The sequence below is a fragment of the Pan troglodytes genome, chromosome 20 (genome assembly GCF_028858775.2).
Source record: "Pan troglodytes isolate AG18354 chromosome 20, NHGRI_mPanTro3-v2.0_pri, whole genome shotgun sequence".
NCBI lineage: Eukaryota > Metazoa > Chordata > Mammalia > Primates > Hominidae > Pan > Pan troglodytes.
In genome coordinates this window covers 10,031,102-10,048,975 of record NC_072418.2, presented here as the reverse complement: position 1 = coordinate 10,048,975, position 17,874 = coordinate 10,031,102, and the positions used below count along the sequence as shown (strand labels likewise).

The 17,874-nt window shown below is 59.2% G+C and overlaps 3 protein-coding genes across 6 annotated transcripts; 2 read left to right on the top strand and 1 right to left on the bottom strand.

Annotated features, from left to right (window-relative positions):
- The first annotated feature begins 13 nt into the window (after positions 1–13).
- PCP2 (Purkinje cell protein 2) lies at positions 14–5,430 on the top strand. 4 transcript variants are annotated; one of them, XM_009434499.4, is made up of 5 exons: positions 14–632; positions 3,552–3,635; positions 4,218–4,332; positions 4,531–4,655; positions 5,240–5,430. In XM_009434499.4, exons 2-5 carry the CDS (start codon positions 3,585–3,587, stop codon positions 5,357–5,359), a joined length of 411 nt encoding a protein of 136 aa, XP_009432774.1. In that variant the 5' UTR covers positions 14–632; positions 3,552–3,584; the 3' UTR covers positions 5,360–5,430. The 4 variants fall into 4 exon arrangements, with proteins under 4 accessions (XP_009432774.1, XP_009432772.1, XP_009432773.1 ...); XM_009434497.4 differs by having other exon boundaries at positions 3,153–3,635; XM_009434498.4 differs by having other exon boundaries at positions 14–773; positions 3,153–3,635.
- On the bottom strand, positions 5,424–7,307 carry LOC100610902 (protein PET100 homolog, mitochondrial). Its single transcript, XM_003953333.4, has 4 exons — positions 7,183–7,307; positions 6,387–6,473; positions 6,200–6,223; positions 5,424–5,575 (listed from the first exon to the last, which is right to left on the bottom strand). The coding sequence occupies exons 1-4, from the start codon at positions 7,207–7,209 to the stop codon at positions 5,492–5,494; spliced, it is 222 nt and encodes a 73-aa protein (XP_003953382.1). The 5' UTR covers positions 7,210–7,307; the 3' UTR covers positions 5,424–5,491.
- Positions 7,308–7,349: 42 nt separating this feature from the next.
- Positions 7,350–17,526, top strand: XAB2 (XPA binding protein 2). Its single transcript, XM_016934882.2, has 19 exons — positions 7,350–7,566; positions 8,753–8,901; positions 9,193–9,316; positions 9,600–9,797; positions 10,768–10,902; positions 10,994–11,158; positions 12,590–12,734; positions 13,153–13,304; positions 13,747–13,866; positions 14,154–14,285; positions 14,386–14,517; positions 14,603–14,716; positions 15,749–15,911; positions 16,008–16,198; positions 16,375–16,497; positions 16,605–16,776; positions 16,976–17,105; positions 17,195–17,304; positions 17,404–17,526. The coding sequence occupies exons 1-19, from the start codon at positions 7,516–7,518 to the stop codon at positions 17,463–17,465; spliced, it is 2,568 nt and encodes an 855-aa protein (XP_016790371.2). The 5' UTR covers positions 7,350–7,515; the 3' UTR covers positions 17,466–17,526.
- The last annotated feature ends 348 nt before the right edge of the window (positions 17,527–17,874 follow it).

Sequence of the window (17,874 nt, the reverse complement as noted above, 5' to 3'; positions counted from 1 at the left end):
CCTGGCCCCTCCCCGCCGTCGGTTCTCGCCCAGGCCCAGGAAGTTGAGTCCCTGGCGGGGAGGACGGGCAGGTGCGTCCGCGCTGCCGAGCACGAAGTCGCTGGAGGGGCACACCTCGACGACACGCTCACAGACGGGAGTTCAGACACACACTTCCTGGCTTGCGTGCGAAGCGGGATCGCAGGGCAATAATCCCTCCATCTTCCCCGGGAGGTTCCGTGCCTGCAAGATACACGGCACCCACTCGATGCCACCGGGCCGCCACTGTCTGGGCCTGGGATCTTGACCCACTTGCCTTCTGTACTTCAGGGTTTAGAGGCAGCAGCAGCAGCAGCCGCCGTCTTGGATAACTTTTGATGGATTCAGGAGGCCTGGAGACCTCTTGTGTGCAGGCACCTGGACATACTTTTCATTCAGTCCTGCCCGATGTTCCGACCTGGACTGCGGTGCCGACGAGGAAACCGAGGCTTAGCGGGATCCCTAATCCAAGGCCACGCCGAGTGAGCCTGCTGGGATTCAAGCCAGGAGCCTGTCCCCAGGGAGCATTTGTCACAGCCTTACCCTCTTCCGGGAGGAGCAACGCTTACCCTCGTGGACCAACAATCGAATTAACATGCTGATACACACATGGGGTGAGTGACGCCCTCAAATGCTTGCAAACACAGACACACACTCGGAATTTCAGAAGCTGCTTCTGCTGTGTGTCCTGTCGCTTGGAAGGCACAGCCCCAGCAGCACCCATACAAAATGAGGTCTCCGATTTAAGATGCGAGGTATGTGTGCAAACAGACTCTTGCTGGTCTGAGCTGGTTCCTTCGCTCGGCCGTGTTGATGAAGGTACCAAGCCCCCTGCCACTTACATGGGACATAGGGAGTGAATCAGACCCGAAGGTCTGGGAGAGATAGGAAAGGATCCATGCTGCCCTAAAGGAAATAAACTAATGTGACAACAAGTGCCACAGAAGGTAGGGGTGGGAGGGGACTTTATTGAGGATGACCCCCGAGGGCCTCTCTGAAGAAGCAGCCTTTTGACATTATCCCTAAATGGATTCTAGAAGCAGCCACACAGCATGTCCAGGTAGAGAAGGGAGGAGCCCCGAGCTTAAGAAGGCTGGAGGGTGGGGGCAGCAGGGGCCAGACTTCTGTAGGACAAGGTCAGACTGACCCATCCCAGTGCCAGGATGCAGGACTTTCAGTGCTAAAAATAGGACAGCCACAGGCAAACCAGGACGGTTGGCAACCGTAGGTAGGAGTTTGAGCTATTTCTTCCTTTCCTTTCCTTTTCCCTTCCTTTCTTCCTTCTTCTCCCTCCTCCCCGTTTTTGTTTGTTTTTGTTTTGTAAAGAGACGGGTCTCGCTCTGTTGCTCAGGCTGGAGGGCAGTGGCACGATCATAGCTCACTGTAGCCTCGACTTCCTGAGCTCAAGGGATTCTTCCACTTCGGCCTCCCAAGTAGCTGGGACTACAGGTGCACGCCACCGTGCCCGGTTGATTTTGTTGTTGTTGTTGTTAAGAGACAGGGTCTCCCTATGTTGCCCAGGCTGGTATCAAACTCCTGGGCTCAAGGGATCCTCCTGCCTTGGCCTCCCAAAGTGTTAGGATTTTAGGTATGAGCCACCGCACCCTGCCCCTTCCTCCTTTTGTAACAGCTTTACTGAGATATAATTCACATACCATACAACTCGCTGACCTAAGGTGCGTAAGTCAATGGCTTTCAGTATTTTTGGAGTTGTGTGTCCATTACCACAATCCATTTTAGAACATTTCCACAACCCCTAGGTGTTTGGGTTTTGTCTTCTCAAGAGTTTTGAGCAGGGGAAGGCGGGGAACCCTCCAGATCCTGGGGGGATGGAAGCCAGGACCGCCTCCAGCTTCTCAGCCTGATCCCTTGCGGGGACGGAGAGCTGTTAGGGCCAGCCACCCCACCACTAACCCCCAAAAGATAATGAAGTACTAATCCCCAATACCCCACAATAGGATCTTATTTGATATGGGGTTATTATAGATATTAGCAGTGAGCATGAGGTCACACTGGAGTAGAGTAGGCCCCTAATGCAATATCACTGGTGTCCTTGTAAGATAGTTATATGTCTGCCTGGTTCAGTGTAGGTGGTTGGGGGGGTGGGGAAATGGGTATATAAAGACTGGGACACAGAGGGAGAATGCCATGTGACCACGGAGGCAGGGAGTGAAGAGCTGCAGTGACAAGCCAAGGACATCAAGGATGGCAGGCCACTGCCAAAAGCCAGGGAGGGGCAAGGAGGGCTCCTGATACCTGGTTTTCAGAGGGAGCACAGCTCTGCCAACACCTTCATTTCAGGCTCTGGCCTCTGGAACGTTGGCTCAATAAATTTGTTAAAAAAAAATTTAAAAGGCTCAGCATGGTGGCTCATGCCTGTAATCCCAGCACTTTGGGAGGCCCAGGCGGGAGGATCACATGAACCCAGGAGTTTGAGACTAGCCTGGGCAATATAGTGAGACCTCATCTCTATATAAAAATATATAATAAAAGTCAACTTATGTGTTTTAAGCCATCTGGTCTATGACACTTTGTTCTGGCAGGCCTAGGAAAGGGATACACGTACTGAGGAGGGGGACACTTCATTGGCATAGAGGGAGAGAGTGTGAACTTGGCCCTTTGTGGAACAGAGGAGGCTCGGGCAGAGGTGGTGATAGTGCAGCCCATTCATTCTGAGATGAAACTTCCACTGGTTTCCGTAAAGGCGTCTTGGGGAGTGAATGGAAGGGGATGGGGACCTCCCAGTGGTATCCCCTGCTTGGGCACTGAGGGAAAGCCACAGTGGCTCGGGGGAAAAGGCAGGGACGTCCTCTCCCCGCCTGCCTCTGTCCCCAGGGAGTCTCGCCTCCTGTTCCCACCTGGGGCTAGGGTGATAGAGGAGAGGAGATAGCTCAACCTGGCATTTAGGTGATGTGGGAACAGGAGACCCCAGACTTTCTTGTTTTGGGGTCTGGGGCAGGCAACCAGGCTCCAGGGACAGTGAGTTGAAGGAAGGGTGGCTGGGAGACCCCTTGACTTGCTGCCAAGGAGACAGAGCTGGAGCTAGGGTGGCCGGTGGTGTCTGAGGCCGGTGCAGAGAGGGAGGGAGGGAAGGGGCCTTTGACTCCAACCTCCTTTTTCTCTACCGACTGCAGGTGGCAGCTGCCCTTCCAGAAGCCAGTGGGGGAACCTGGGTGGCTGGGTGGGGACACCTGCAAGTCCTCCCTAAGCCAGCTACCACCCTACACTGTTGGCCTCCCTTCTCCAACTGTGGGGACGCTGCTCAGGCCTTTTGTGACATCACACCCGAGAGTCCCTGGGGTCCAGTCATTGCTGCTGGGCACAGCGAGGTCCAAGCTCAGGTCGCCCTGCCCCCTACCCCCCATGCCAGATCCAGCATCGTTGTGGGCAAACAATTATCTGGATGATCTTTATGGGGCTTAAGCTTGGGTGGGAGCAGATGGGGCATGAGCTGGGGATTTGGGGATGGGGGGAATCCACACCCCCACATCCTGGACATTTAAAAGGCCCTCTCTGGCACTGGGCTGGGGCAGAGGCCAGCAGAAAAGTGACTGGAGTCCAGGGACATGATGGATCAGGAGGAGAAGACGGAGGAAGGCTCAGGCCCCTGTACCGAGGTGAGAGGGCCCTGCCCCCACCCCACCCCCAGCTCAAGGTCTCAGAGCCCATGATTGACAAGACTAATTAGTTTGTAGGGCACCTAATTAGCGAGTGAGTCTCCTAGGACCCCCTGACCCAGTTGTGGCTGTAGAAAGGGGCTGGTGGGCTTGGGGGTCTGAGTGCCAGGCCCCAGGGCAGAGGGCAGGGCTCTCCGTATGGACCCCTATTGATGGGAGATGCTGGGACCTGGGGGTAGCTCCTGGGCCATGTTTCCCTGATTCGTGTCCCAGCTCCCAGGCCACACTCATCAGGCCCCAATCTAGGACAGCGGGACACTGGCATCGGAGCCTGTCCCTTGAGGCGGTACCACGTGAAGTGGCACTGCTGGCCAGGGCCCCTGGGGCGGGGGCCAGGATTGGGAAGGAGACTCATGTCTCATTCAGAACAGCTCTGCAGAGAGGATCGGCGGGGACCATGGTGAGAGCTGAGGAAGTGGGGACGGCAGGCCCCGGGGTCAGGGTGTGAGCAGGCTTTCTGGGAAGTTTGGGGAGGGGCCCCCAAGCTGAAGGGCCAACCAGACTGAGCGAGTCTGTCTCCAGGCGGGCTCCCCAGACCAGGAGGGCTTCTTCAATCTGCTGAGCCACGTGCAGGGCGACCGGATGGAGGGGCAGCGCTGTTCACTGCAGGCTGGGCCGGGCCAGACCACCAAGAGCCGTGAGCATGGGCACGGGGGTGCTGTCCATGGGGCGTGAACGGGGTGGGAGTGCAGGGCAAGTGGTCATCTGGAGGGCCTGGGGGCACGGGATGTGGGAGGCGGTTGTGCACCCTGAAGCATCTGTGTGGGGGTGAAGGGGTAGGGTTGGGGGCCACCACTCCGGCTGTGTCCTCCCAAGTCTGTGAACGTCCACGCAGAGAGCGACCCCACCCCCGAGATGGACAGCCTCATGGACATGCTGGCCAGTACCCAGGGCCGCCGCATGGATGACCAACGTGTGACAGTCAGCAGCCTGCCCGGCTTCCAGCCCGTGGGGTCCAAGGTAGGTGATGTTCTGGCGATGTCGAGGAGAAACCCGCCAGGCAGTGCTCTCCGATCCTGCCCTCCACCCTAGCCAGGAGGGAACAGGGCCTGCCCCACCTCTGTCCATCCACTGCCCTGACTTCAGATGGGAGGACCAAGGACCAGGCAGTGGCTAGAGGGGCCCAAGGTTATACAGGGGCCATGCTAGTGTCAGACCCATGGCTGGAACTTGTGGCTCCTGCCCCCAAGTCTGAAGGTTCTGGGGAGGCCAAAGGGAGAAAATAGGACCCCTTCCTAGGAAAGTATCCCAGGGAGGAGGGCACGTAAGCTCACGCATAGGATATATACATCTGCATACTCACATCTGTTGACTTCACACATACACGAAGCTTGGGTTCTGATCAAGACCCCAGCGAGGGCCCCAAGACCTGCCACCTCACACTCAAATGCCACCCTAAATGGCAGATATTGAGGGTAAACATAGACCAGTGCTCACGATGAGGTGGGACACGGTGCCTACCTGCACCCTCTCTCCATTGTTCGCCACCTGTGGCCGGCACTGCCCTTGAGCCCTCCCCCTGGCTGACCCCTCTTCATCCACAGGACGGAGCACAGAAACGAGCTGGGACCCTCAGTCCCCAACCCCTGCTCACCCCTCAGGACCCGACTGCTCTCAGCTTCCGTCGGAACAGCAGCCCCCAGCCCCCGACACAAGCCCCCTGAGGGCCTGAGGCATCCTGGGTCTCACTCGGCCCCGAAAAACTGATAAAAGAATAAAACACTTAAATGAATAACAAGGAACTGAGTATATGTATATTTCATCAGGGGAGGGGCTAGGACTCCCACTTGGAGGCTTCAGGAGTTTTGCTGGGCATCGCGAAGGAGCTTCTCCTCCCGCCGCTTCCGTAACCTCTCTTTGAATTCCTCTATCTCTTGAAGCTAGGGGTGGAGAAGCGGGTGGGACAGGAAGGGGGGAGGGGCACACACCTCAGAGCCGGGACCCCCCCCCCGCCCACCTCTCCCACCACCCTGCCCCAGACCACAGCTTCAGGGTTCAGTGTCTTCACTGGAAGCCCCCTGCCAATTACAAAGGGGTCTGCGTGGGATCCGCTTCACTCTTCCAGGAGAAGGCAATAAGGAAACCATCTACTCCTCTGCTCTCGGTTCCTTACTCATGGCTGAGAGTAAAATGTTTCTTTTTGAGACAAAGTCTCACTCTATTGCCCAGGCTGGAGTGCAGTGGCGTGATCTTGGGCTCACTGCAACCTCCACCTCCTGGGTTCAAGTGATTCTCCTCCCTCAGCCTCCCAAGCAGCTGGAATTATAGGCACCTGCCACCATGCCTGGCTAAGTTTTACATTTCTGTAGACATGGGGTTTCGCCATGTTGGCCAGGCTGGTTTTGAACTCCTGACCTCAAGTGATCTACCCACCTCAGCCTCCCATGCCCTGGGATTACAAGCATGAGCCACTGCGCCTGACCTAAAATTTTCATCTAAAACCCATCCCGGATACAAGAATCCAGCCTCCTCCATCCCTCTGGCAGGAAGAAGAGATCACTTACCTTCTCAGGTGGCCACAGCTCCCTCTGTAAGGAAAAGTCACAACTGGGACACGAGCCAAAGGCCTCCAGAGCCCCACAACAGGGTAGGGTCGGCTTATGGGAGGTAGACATTGGTCCCCAGCAGACTGCTGCCCCACACCCTCTCCCACCCCTGGAATGAACCCTCAAACACCCCTCTTATGCCCACCTTGCGCTGTATGACATCGTCCTCAAACCACTCGGCCTGATTGGAAACCCAGAACATAGCCACAGGGAAAGTGAGGTAGATTATCATCTGGAATGGCAGAGGGTGGGTGAGGTGAGCCCCCCAAGCAATGTCCAGAGGCTCCTCAGAGCCTGGGGGACCCATCCTACTGCAGAGTCCAGAAGCGCCTCGTTACGGCCGACCCAAGAACCCCAGAACTCCCACCAAGGGTACAGGAACCTCGTACCCTAAAACCTAACTCCTATAATCCAGGAGGCCTCATTCCTGAAAGTTCCCTCTGAGCTGGAGTCTTCCTCTCAAAGATAGACACACAGACGCCCCAGCTACAATCAAAAGCATCTCCTCGAGACCTCATTACCCATCCCCACTTAAGATCCCGGGAGCACCCCCAAACCCAGGAGGCGTCACTCTTCAACTCCACTTCTCGAAGTCTAGGAATCTCCCTGTCATAGACACCCACCCACCACGAGCCCGAGAGCTCCCCCAGGATCTTAAGTCTTCCTTCTTTAGAGCCCCCTTCTCAGCTCACCCCTCTCTGAGGTCCTTCCTCGGACCAGTCCTCTCACAGCCCCCAAACCCAGAAGCCCAAATCCGAGAACCGCCCCCAGCCCAGCGTCCCCTCTCCTGGATTTCCAACTAGAAAGGTTCCTCTCAAATCTTAAGAGCTTTCTCCTTGGAGCGCGCCCTCTTCCTTTGAAGTCCCCCCATTTCCAACCTCATCTTCAGATCCAGGAAGATCCCCTGCCCAGCCTCCCAACCCACTCCTGTGTCCACTGACCCGAAATATCTCCAGCTTCACCCCCATCTCGTTTCTCCCGGTCAACAAAGCCACTTCCGCCCAAAGCCGACCCTCCAGCAAGACAGAAGCTCACTGGTGTTTTGCACGCTCCATTGCTGAAGCTGATTGGCCAATGTGTATCCTGATGACGCATCTTCTGGCGCCTCTATTCTGCTTCCGGTCGCTGGCGGCTTCGGAAAGAAATCAATAACGTGAGCCTGTCCGTCAAAAATGATTTAACCAATAGAAAACGGGTCTGGCTCGGAGGGGCGGGCCGTCAGTGGTAGACGTCATAAGCGCGCGACTCTCTCCAGTACCTGGGCATCCAGAAAAATGGTGGTGATGGCGCGACTCTCGCGGCCCGAGCGGCCGGACCTTGTCTTCGTGAGTCCACAGAGGAGCCGGGGGTGGCCTGCGTTGGGGCATTGGGAGCTGGACGCCGCAGGGGATCGGGGCTGGGTCGGCAAGGGGATTTAGGCCGAAACTGCCAGGCCAAGGTCTGGGAACCCTAACGGGCCAGAGACCGGATCGTCATGTCCGCACCGAACTGTCCGGGAGTAAAAATATGGTGTTGTATCTTAGGGTCTGAGTAGAAAACTACTGTCGAAGGGAAGCGTCTAGCCTCCCGAACCAGGGGCGGAAATGGGGGCGTGCAGGGAATGGGAGAGGAGGAAGATCGCATAACTGAACCTTGAGAGGTGAAGATCGGTGTCTGAAGTAAAGGCGTGATTACGAGGCCAGGGTTCTGGTTTCTGGGATGAAGGCTTGGTTTTCTGGATAGCGGTCTCTAGGCCTGGACTGCAGCATGACAGTTTCTCGGGTGGTGGCCAGGCTAGAAGAACCCTGGTGATGTGGAGTTTGTCAGGCGATGGCCAGTGACATACTTACTCTCTGGAGTAGAGGCGTGACATCTTCACCCGATTCTTGGTGTGCAGAGTTAAAGGCTTGGCTTCTGGTGTATAACTCTTCCTGTGAGATAAAGGCCTAGCTTTTAACTTCTGGGGCAGAGTTGAACTAGACGCTGGCTAGTGGGATCCTGGGGGCGGGGCTAGTGGCTTGGAATCTGGACCTGAGAGCCCTGGTGGCTGGGGTAAAGATCTGGTCATCTGGGCCTGGGGTGGAGATGGGTCAGATGGTGACAGTGGGAGTCTGAGGGGCCAAAGGCCTGGTGTCTGGGAAGAGGCACGTTTTGAAGAAGTGGGGTCTGGTGTCCAGGACAGAGGCCTGGCATCTGGGCCAGGGCCTTGGTATCTAAGGAGTCTGACCATCTGGGGCAGAAAGCGAGTGGTGATGCGGACTCATTCCTGGCCCAGAGCCCTAATGACTGAGAAGTCTGATGATTTGGGTTCGATTTTGGGTAGTTGAATTCTGAGGGGTAAAGGTCTGGGCCACTGTCTTGGTGTCTGGGCATCTGGTTTGGCGCCTGGGCATCTGGTGACTTGACTTCCTTGGTGGGTGGTGGGATCTAGGTAAAAGTCCAGAGTTTGGACCTGAGCCCCAGCAGTGGGATGGTGCTGCACACAGGCTCTGAGGGTAGGCCTCTCTTCTTCCCATTCCCTGGCCCTGGCAGGAGGAAGAGGACCTCCCCTATGAGGAGGAAATCATGCGGAACCAGTTCTCTGTCAAATGCTGGCTTCGCTACATCGAGTTCAAACAGGGCGCCCCGAAGCCCAGGCTCAATCAGCTATACGAGCGGGCACTCAAGCTGCTGCCCTGCAGGTGGGAATGGCTCCAGCTGCCCTGCCCACCAGCCCCCACCCCACCTGGTCCAGTTATAACAAAACTGCCAAGTGGGTCCCGGGTGATTGCTTCGTGTTTCATCACTGACCTGTACATCCCTTGATGGGTCAGCACACCTTCTCTGATGTCCCAGTCTGTCCCTGTCATTGCTGAGACATGTCACCCCTCCCACACCCCTTCTTCCCACATTTGCCAACTGGGGCAGGGCAAATGGTTCTGGGGGTGTCCATAAAGCTGACCGATCAGCATCTGTCCCCTCCTATTCCCCAGCTACAAACTCTGGTACCGATACCTGAAGGCGCGTCGGGCACAGGTGAAGCATCGCTGTGTGACTGACCCTGCCTATGAAGATGTCAACAACTGTCATGAGAGGGCCTTTGTGTTCATGCACAAGGTTTGGGGCTCGGCGAGGGGATGAATCGGGAAGTGGAGCTCAGTCCATGGTGGTGGGTGGGGCGGGGACAGGGGCTGGGCTCAGCATGTTAGGGATGGGGGCTTGGATTCCTGTTGCTTCTTTGCATGGGAAGTTGGGCTGGACTCAGTCTTAGAGCTGGGGGTTTCTGGGTCCCGCTGCATTTATGTGGTGGCCCCAGGTGTGGCTCAGCCACAGGACATCGAGTGTCTGTGGCCAGGCCATGGAGTCCGTTAGCCCCAGCCGCCTCTCCCCACACCCCCAGATGCCTCGTCTGTGGCTAGATTACTGCCAGTTCCTCATGGACCAGGGGCGCGTCACACACACCCGCCGCACCTTCGACCGTGCCCTCCGGGCACTGCCCATCACGCAGCACTCTCGAATTTGGCCCCTGTATCTGCGCTTCCTGCGCTCACACCCACTGCCTGAGACAGCTGTGCGAGGCTATCGGCGCTTCCTCAAGGTGAGCCTAGCAGGTACGCTGGTTCCCCAGGTTAGTTTCCAGAAATGGCCTCACTGTGACACTAGCTCTGTGTAGGATGTCACCCAGCAGACAGGATGTGGGAAGAGGCTCCTGGAGATGCATGTGTTTTGTTGTCCGTGATTCGTGTCTTTATTTTCCAAATAGTTTGCTCACACCGGTTTCACATTAGGCATAGCGATGGGTGCTGAGGACAGTGTGACTAAGACACTCCCTGCCTGCACGGAGCTTTTAGTCTAACTAGGAAGACAGATACATATGAGCTGATGGCATGAACTAGAGTAAAACCACAGCCATGAAGAGGGCCAGGAATAGGGGTGGGGAGAAGCAGGCAGGGTGGAGAGTGGAAGCACCAGCCGGGCGGGAGTGGGGCATGGTTTGCTCAAACTTAGAGTATCTGTTCTATGACATTTGGATTCTAAGCTGGACCAGTCAGGACTGAGGCTGGACCCATGGGGCCCAGGCTGGACACTATAGTCAAGGCTGGACCCATGGGATCAAGGCTGACCCAAAGGGGCCAAGGCTAGACCAGTCAGGACTGAGGCTGGACTAGTGGAGCCAAGGCTGGACCCATTGTGGGTTGGGGTTCAATTCTAACCCAAAAGGACCAAGGCTGGACCATTGGGGCTGAGACTGGACCACTGCAGTCAAGGCTGTGCCCTTGCGGATCAAGGCTAACCCAAAAAGTTAACAGCTGGTCTAGTCAGGACTGAGGCTGGACCAGTGGAGCCAAGGCAGGACCCACAGGGGGTTGAGCCTAACCCAGTGGGGCCAAGGCTAGACCAGTAGGAACTGGGCTGGACCAGTGGGGCTGAGGCTGGTTTGACAGGGCTTGCTTTTGCCCAAGACACTCATAAATGGGTTGGGGGGGGACGCCCCGAAGCCACTGAATTGGGAGGTGGGCGTAGCCCTGCCACCCCACTGACTGCCTGAGGGGTGGCTCGGTCCCCAGCTGAGTCCTGAGAGTGCAGAGGAGTACATTGAGTACCTCAAGTCAAGTGACCGGCTGGATGAGGCCGCCCAGCGCCTGGCCACCGTGGTGAACGACGAGCGTTTCGTGTCCAAGGCCGGCAAGTCCAACTACCAGGTGGGCCTGCTGGGAGCCGGGAACCGGGTGGGAGGGCCACCCCCTCCATGACTGAGCCTGAGACTCTCCCCCACTGCCCCATGCCCTGCAGCTGTGGCACGAGCTGTGCGACCTCATCTCCCAGAATCCGGACAAGGTACAGTCCCTCAATGTGGATGCCATCATCCGCGGAGGCCTCACCCGCTTCACCGACCAGCTGGGCAAGCTCTGGTGTTCTCTCGCCGACTACTACATCCGCAGTGGCCATTTCGAGAAGGTGCATGCTGGCACACGGGGCTCTGGGTTCGGGGCAGGGTCTCCCTCCGACACTCGGGGACACATGTCGACACATGCACAGGCAGAAAACATGCCATTTATGGCCGGGTGAGGTGGGTCACACCTGTCATCCCAGCACTTTGGGAGGCCAAGGCGGTAGGGTCACTTGAGGTCAGCAGTTCAAGACCAGCCTGGCCAACATGGTGAAACCCCATCTCTACTAAAAATACAAAAATTAGTCAGACATGGTGGTGGGCACCTGTAATCCCAGCTACTCGGGAGGCTGAGGCAGGAGAATCGCTTGAACTTGGGAGGTGGAGGTTGCCGTGAGCTGCGATCGCGCCACTGAAGTCCAGCCTGGGTGGCAGAGCGAGACTCCATCTCAAAAAAAAAAAAAAAAAAAAAGTGCCATTTTTGACAGACATGCATGTCCCTGCACACGATTGCTGTCCTGCTGAGGGGAGGGGAGCACTCCTGCCCGCAGGCATGTCAGCCTTGGAGTCAGCCACATTTGCGTTCAGGGTTCACCCTCTGGCTGTGCGGCCTTGGCCCCACTAAGGCGGGGTGTCTTCATTTGTAAAATCAGGGTGACAGTTACTGCCTGTCACCAATCAGCTCAGTGATGCAGGCGCAGCACTGAGGAGGTACGTGGTGTGAGGGCCACTCCCTCAGGGGTTAGCTGACTGTGGCTCTTGGCAGGCAGTGGAGTGGCAAGCTCAGGGGATGGCCTGGGGGCAGGTGGGTGCAGAGAGGGCCAGAGCCGAGAGCGGGGAGGCTCAGGAACCCAGGGAAGATAGGTTGGGAGCCTCGAAAGCCAAACGGGCTGGCCGTGCTCCTGGCTGGGGGAGCCGCCAGTGGGGTGTGGGCGGTATGCGCTTCGCAGCGCCCCTTCCAGGGGCACGTGTAGGCCAAGGCTGTCGGAGGCAGCAGGGCAAGACCCGTCAGGGCTGGGTAGAGAGAGGGGACCTGAGCTGGGGTGGGTGAGCCAGATGGAGGACAGGTGGGCTGGGGAAGAGGGTCAGGCAAGCGAGAGGGGCGCTTTGGAGCAAATTCTGAGCCCTCGGAGGATGAGCTGAGGCGAGGGTCCCTGCAGGGTGGACCCATAGGCGCTGGGGGGTTTTTGGCCACCTATTGGGTGCCAAGTGCTTCACACATGTGTCTCAGTCGAGCCTGAGGTCACTGTGTGCAAAGGGCAGTCACCCGGTTTACCGAGGAGGTCCTGAAGCTCCCAAGATCACCCTGGCAGTGCAGGGCAGGGTGGGGGTGAGAAGGCTCCACTGAGGCTCTGTCCTGGGGTCACTACCCAGAGGTGCTGGATGGGTCACTACCCAGAAGGCCCCCAGGGGTTCCAGATAGGGGCTGGTGCTAAGAGTGCTGCTGCCTGTCCCCTGCGTCACTTTCTTCTCACCTCCCCTTCCCTGGGTCCCCACAGGCTCGGGACGTGTACGAGGAGGCCATCCGGACGGTGATGACCGTGCGGGACTTCACACAGGTGTTTGACAGCTACGCCCAGTTCGAGGAGAGCATGATCGCAGCAAAGATGGAGACCGCCTCAGAGCTGGGGCGCGAGGAGGAGGGTGAGCCTCTGGGGGCCCCGGCTGGTGGGGAGAGAGCTGAGTGGACATTAGCGGTAGGGGCGGGACACATCTCAGGTGAGGCAGCCCCAGGAGGCTCAGCTGGGGGCCAGCAGGGAAGGAGGCTGAGTGGATGCAGGGGGTGTGGGGGTCTTGGAGGAGCCAGGAATGGGGACACATCTCAGGCCTGGGCCAGAGCCTGGCAGGGCAGGAGGGCTAGGGGAACAGTGGGGGTAGGAGGGGGTATCCACAGTACCTGGGGCTGGGGGTGGGGCTCAGGTGGACACCCGAGCTGAGTGTCTAGGGCCCAGAGCACTTGGCTGGGGGCTGGAGCGGAGTGAGGGTGGGGAGCGGAGGCGGTGGCATCCGGGGACCTGCATCCTGGGTCTCCGCCCCTCACGAACATGCTTGCGGCTCCCAGATGATGTGGACCTGGAGCTGCGCCTGGCCCGCTTCGAGCAGCTCATCAGCCGGCGGCCCCTGCTCCTCAACAGCGTCTTGCTGCGCCAAAACCCACACCACGTGCACGAGTGGCACAAGCGTGTCGCCCTGCACGAGGGCCGCCCCCGGGAGGTGTGTGAAGCCTGCCCCGGTCCTGCCCCTGAGGGCCACAGTTCCTGCAGAACTGGGGAGCCACCCACCTTCACCCATAATGTCACCTTCTAGGGGCCTGACTCTGCTTAGTAGGTCCAATTCCACCCCTGTTCTTGGGGTTCTCGTCCTGCCCTAGCCCCGCCCCTCAGAGCCACAGTCCCTCCTGGCCCCACCCCTTGGAGGGCCACAGCTCCCTCGTGGCCCTGCCCCTTGGAGGGTCACAGCTCTCTCCTGGCCCCTCCCCTTAGGGCCACAGCTCTCTCTTGGTCCTGACCATTGGCAAGGGCCATAGTTCGTTCCTGGCCTCTCCCGACAGGGGCCACAGCACCCTCCAGGCCCCACCCCTCAGAGCCACAGCTGTGCCCCGACTGTCATCTGCAGGGTCCTGAGTCCTATGTGACCTCCTCCCTCCTGTCCCCAGATCATCAACACCTACACAGAGGCTGTGCAGACGGTGGACCCCTTCAAGGCCACAGGCAAGCCCCACACTCTGTGGGTGGCGTTTGCCAAGTTTTATGAGGACAACGGGCAGCTGGACGATGTGAGCACCCTGTTGCGTGTGCCTGTGTGTTCATGCATGTGTGCGTGCTTGTATATGTGTGCATGTATGTGTTGTGTGTACGTTTGTGCATGGATGTGTGCATGTGTGCACGTGTGTGTGTGCATGTGCATTTGGGTGCATGCATATGTGCACGCATGCGTGTGCCTGTGTGTGTGCCTGTGTGTGTGTGCCTGTATGTTTGTGAGCATGGTCGCCTTTCTGACCCTTGATGGTGGGAGCTGTCCAGGTGGGCAGGGTCTCAGCCTCGCCTCTGCCCGCCCCGGCAGGCCCGTGTCATCCTGGAGAAGGCCACCAAGGTGAACTTCAAGCAGGTGGATGACCTGGCAAGCGTGTGGTGTCAGTGCGGAGAGCTGGAGCTCCGACACGAGAACTACGATGAGGCCTTGCGGCTGCTGCGAGTGAGAACAGGCCCAGGCTGTGGGGTGGGGGCTGCAGGTTGTATGGCAAGGGCCGGGGACAGCCCCTGAGTGCCTCCCCGGCCGCTGTCTGCCCCTGCAGAAGGCCACGGCCCTGCCTGCCCGCCGGGCCGAATACTTTGATGGCTCAGAGCCCGTGCAGAACCGCGTGTACAAGTCACTGAAGGTCTGGTCCATGCTCGCTGACCTGGAGGAGAGCCTCGGCACCTTCCAGGTGAGCTGCCTGTGGCTGGGGAGGGACGGGGCCCCGGACTCAGCTCCAGAACCAGCTCCGACCTTTCCCATCCCCACCCCCGCAGTCCACCAAGGCCGTGTACGACCGCATCCTGGACCTGCGTATCGCGACACCCCAGATCGTCATCAACTATGCCATGTTCCTGGAGGAGCACAAGTACTTCGAGGAGAGCTTCAAGGTGAGGGGCTAGGGCGGACCTAGAGGCCCCTGATGGCAGTGTCCCCTCCCCAGAGGTCCTCAGCAACTTACGAATCTGCTGGGGCTTGTGTGACACAGTATACAGACTGGGTGACTTAAACAACAAAGATTTAGCTTCTCCCCGTCCTGGAGGCTGGAAGTCCAGGATCGAGGCATGGGCATGGCTGGTTCCTCCTGAGGCCTCTCTCCTTAGCTTACAGACAGCCGCCTTCTCCCTATGTCTTTGTGTGGCCTTCTCTTTGTGTGTGTCACTTTTGAAATTTCCTCTTCTTATAAAGGACATCAGTCATAATGGATTAGGCGGCCCCTAACGACCTCAGTTTAACTTAGTGATCTCATCTTCAAACAGATCTATTTTCTGAGGTACTGGGGGTTAAGATTTGAGCATATGAATGTTTTGAGGGGGCCACAGTTCATTCCATAGCAGGCACAGGGTCCTACTTCCATGTGCACCCATGACTCATGGGGAGGGTGTTGGTGCCAGTGTGTGCGGGCTCTCCCTGCCCCGCTGCTCAGGAGACGGGTTGTGGGGTCCAGGGGGTGTGTTGCGTGTCTCCGTGGGAAGGCCGTGTCCCGCGGCCGGAGCAGTCATGTTTGAGTGTGTGTTTCTATGGATCGTGTGGGCATTATACAGATACACAAATGGGGAGGTCGTACATGCACATGCGTGCTACTGCCTGCCCCTCTGTCAGGGGGTGCGGCCTTCTCCCTGGGGACAGGCAGCCAGCGTCAGCGGAGCTGGGGAGCCACCCACCTTCACCCATCATGTCACCTCCTATGGGGCCAGACTGTGCTTAGCAGGTCCCATTGCACCCCTGTTCTTGTTCTCACAGAGGGAGACAGTGCAGACGACAGACCCCCACAACTGCCATTAGGGACAGGGAGGCGTGGACAGGGAAGGGCCCCAAGGGAGATCCCGGCAGGCTCCCTACAGACGCCACCCAAGGACATCCCGGGTGCCTGGTGGTCTCTGTCTGCAGACTCTCACATGTGACTCTCCCTCTGGTAACAGGCGTACGAGCGCGGCATCTCGCTGTTCAAGTGGCCCAACGTGTCCGACATCTGGAGCACCTACCTGACCAAATTCATTGCCCGCTATGGGGGCCGCAAGCTGGAGCGGGCACGGGACCTGTTTGAACAGGCTCTGGACGGCTGCCCCCCAAAATATGCCAAGAGTGAGGCGGGCAGAGGGCATGGGGGGGTGGCGGGCGGGCTGGGTTTCTGACTGGCCCCGGCTGACCGTGCTCCCCTCTCCCGCCTACCCCGCCCAGCCTTGTACCTGCTGTACGCACAGCTGGAGGAGGAGTGGGGCCTGGCCCGGCATGCCATGGCCGTGTACGAGCGCGCCACCAGGGCCGTGGAGCCCGCCCAGCAGTACGACATGTTCAACATCTACATCAAGCGGGCGGCCGAGATCTATGGGGTCACCCACACCCGTGGCATCTACCAGAAGGCCATTGAGGTACCCACTGCCGGGGGCTGGGCCGGGGCCAGAGGTCCCTGAGCAGACGGAAGGGGTCCAGGCAGGTGGGAGGGGCTGGGAAGGAGCCTTCTGGAAGCACAGGGATGGCCATGGTGTGTTGGGAGCCCCCGAGCTACCCCGGCCTCACTCCCGGCCTCCCCAACCCCGGTGTCCAGGTGCTGTCGGACGAGCACGCGCGTGAGATGTGCCTGCGGTTTGCAGACATGGAGTGCAAGCTCGGGGAGATTGACCGGGCCCGGGCCATCTACAGCTTCTGCTCCCAGATCTGTGACCCCCGGGTAGGGCTCGGGGCTGTGGGGAGGGACGGGTATCAGGGTTGGGGGCTGTGGCGGAGTCAGCCAGCTCACGGGCACACACACCCACCCCTGCCCTGCCCCCCACGCAGACGACCGGCGCATTCTGGCAGACGTGGAAGGACTTTGAGGTCCGGCATGGCAATGAGGACACCATCAAGGAAATGCTGCGTATCCGGCGCAGCGTGCAGGCCACGTACAACACGCAGGTCAACTTCATGGCCTCGCAGATGCTCAAGGTCTCGGGCAGTGCCACGGGCACCGGTGAGCCGTCCCAGCTGGCTGAGTTCCTGATCCAGGGCATCTCAGCCCGGCCTGACCTGGGCTTTCTGGGTCTGGGAGCCTCAGATCCTGATGGCAATCTCCTTGAGGGCTGGGCCATCACCTGGGGGACTGGGACAGTGCAGCGTCCGATGTGTGGGAGGGGCCCCCGTGGCGCTGACCCCCTGCTCCCACCCCCTAGTGTCTGACCTGGCCCCTGGGCAGAGTGGCATGGACGACATGAAGCTGCTGGAACAGCGGGCAGAGCAGCTGGCGGCTGAGGCGGAGCGTGACCAGCCCTTGCGTGCCCAGAGCAAGATCCTGTTCGTGAGGTGAGGGCGGATCCTTGGACGGGACAGGACTGGGACAGGTCCCAAGGGGGCCCGGGGTGGGGAACTGAGGCAGCATGGCCCGTCCCTAGGAGTGACGCCTCCCGGGAGGAGCTGGCAGAGCTGGCACAGCAGGTCAACCCCGAGGAGATCCAGCTGGGCGAGGATGAGGACGAGGACGAGATGGACCTGGAGCCCAACGGTGAGGGCCCGGCTGGGGCGGGGACGGGGGCAGGGCCGGGGTGGGCCTCGGGGGACAGGCCAACGCCAGGAGGGTGACTGGCTCCCGCCTTCCCCACAGAGGTTCGGCTGGAGCAGCAGAGCGTGCCCGCCGCAGTGTTCGGGAGCCTGAAGGAAGACTGACCCGTCCCTCCCCCATCCCCCCTCCCCACCCCTTCCCCAATACAGCTACCTTTGTACATCATGGTCTGAGCCTCCTTCCTGCTGCCCAGGTGCCCGAGGGAGTACAGCTCAGGAGTGCCTGGCCCTGGGCCGGGATTGGCTGCTGTGGGAGGTGGGGCAGCTGGGCCCCAGGCCAGACACTGCCCGGCCTCACCCCGCAGAGCCAGTTCTGGACTCGAGAGGCCAGTCCCTCCGCTGCCTGGGGCCTTGGAGTAGGTCCTGCCCGGAAACTTCCTTGAGCCTCTGTAGCCTGGGAAGGGCGATCCAGCCCCTGGCTGCCCAGGTCTCGCCAGCCCCTGCTTCTCAGAGCCCTTCTGTGGCCCCAGGCAGCTGCCGCCTCCGTGGGGTGGCACCCACTGTCTGTTCCCCA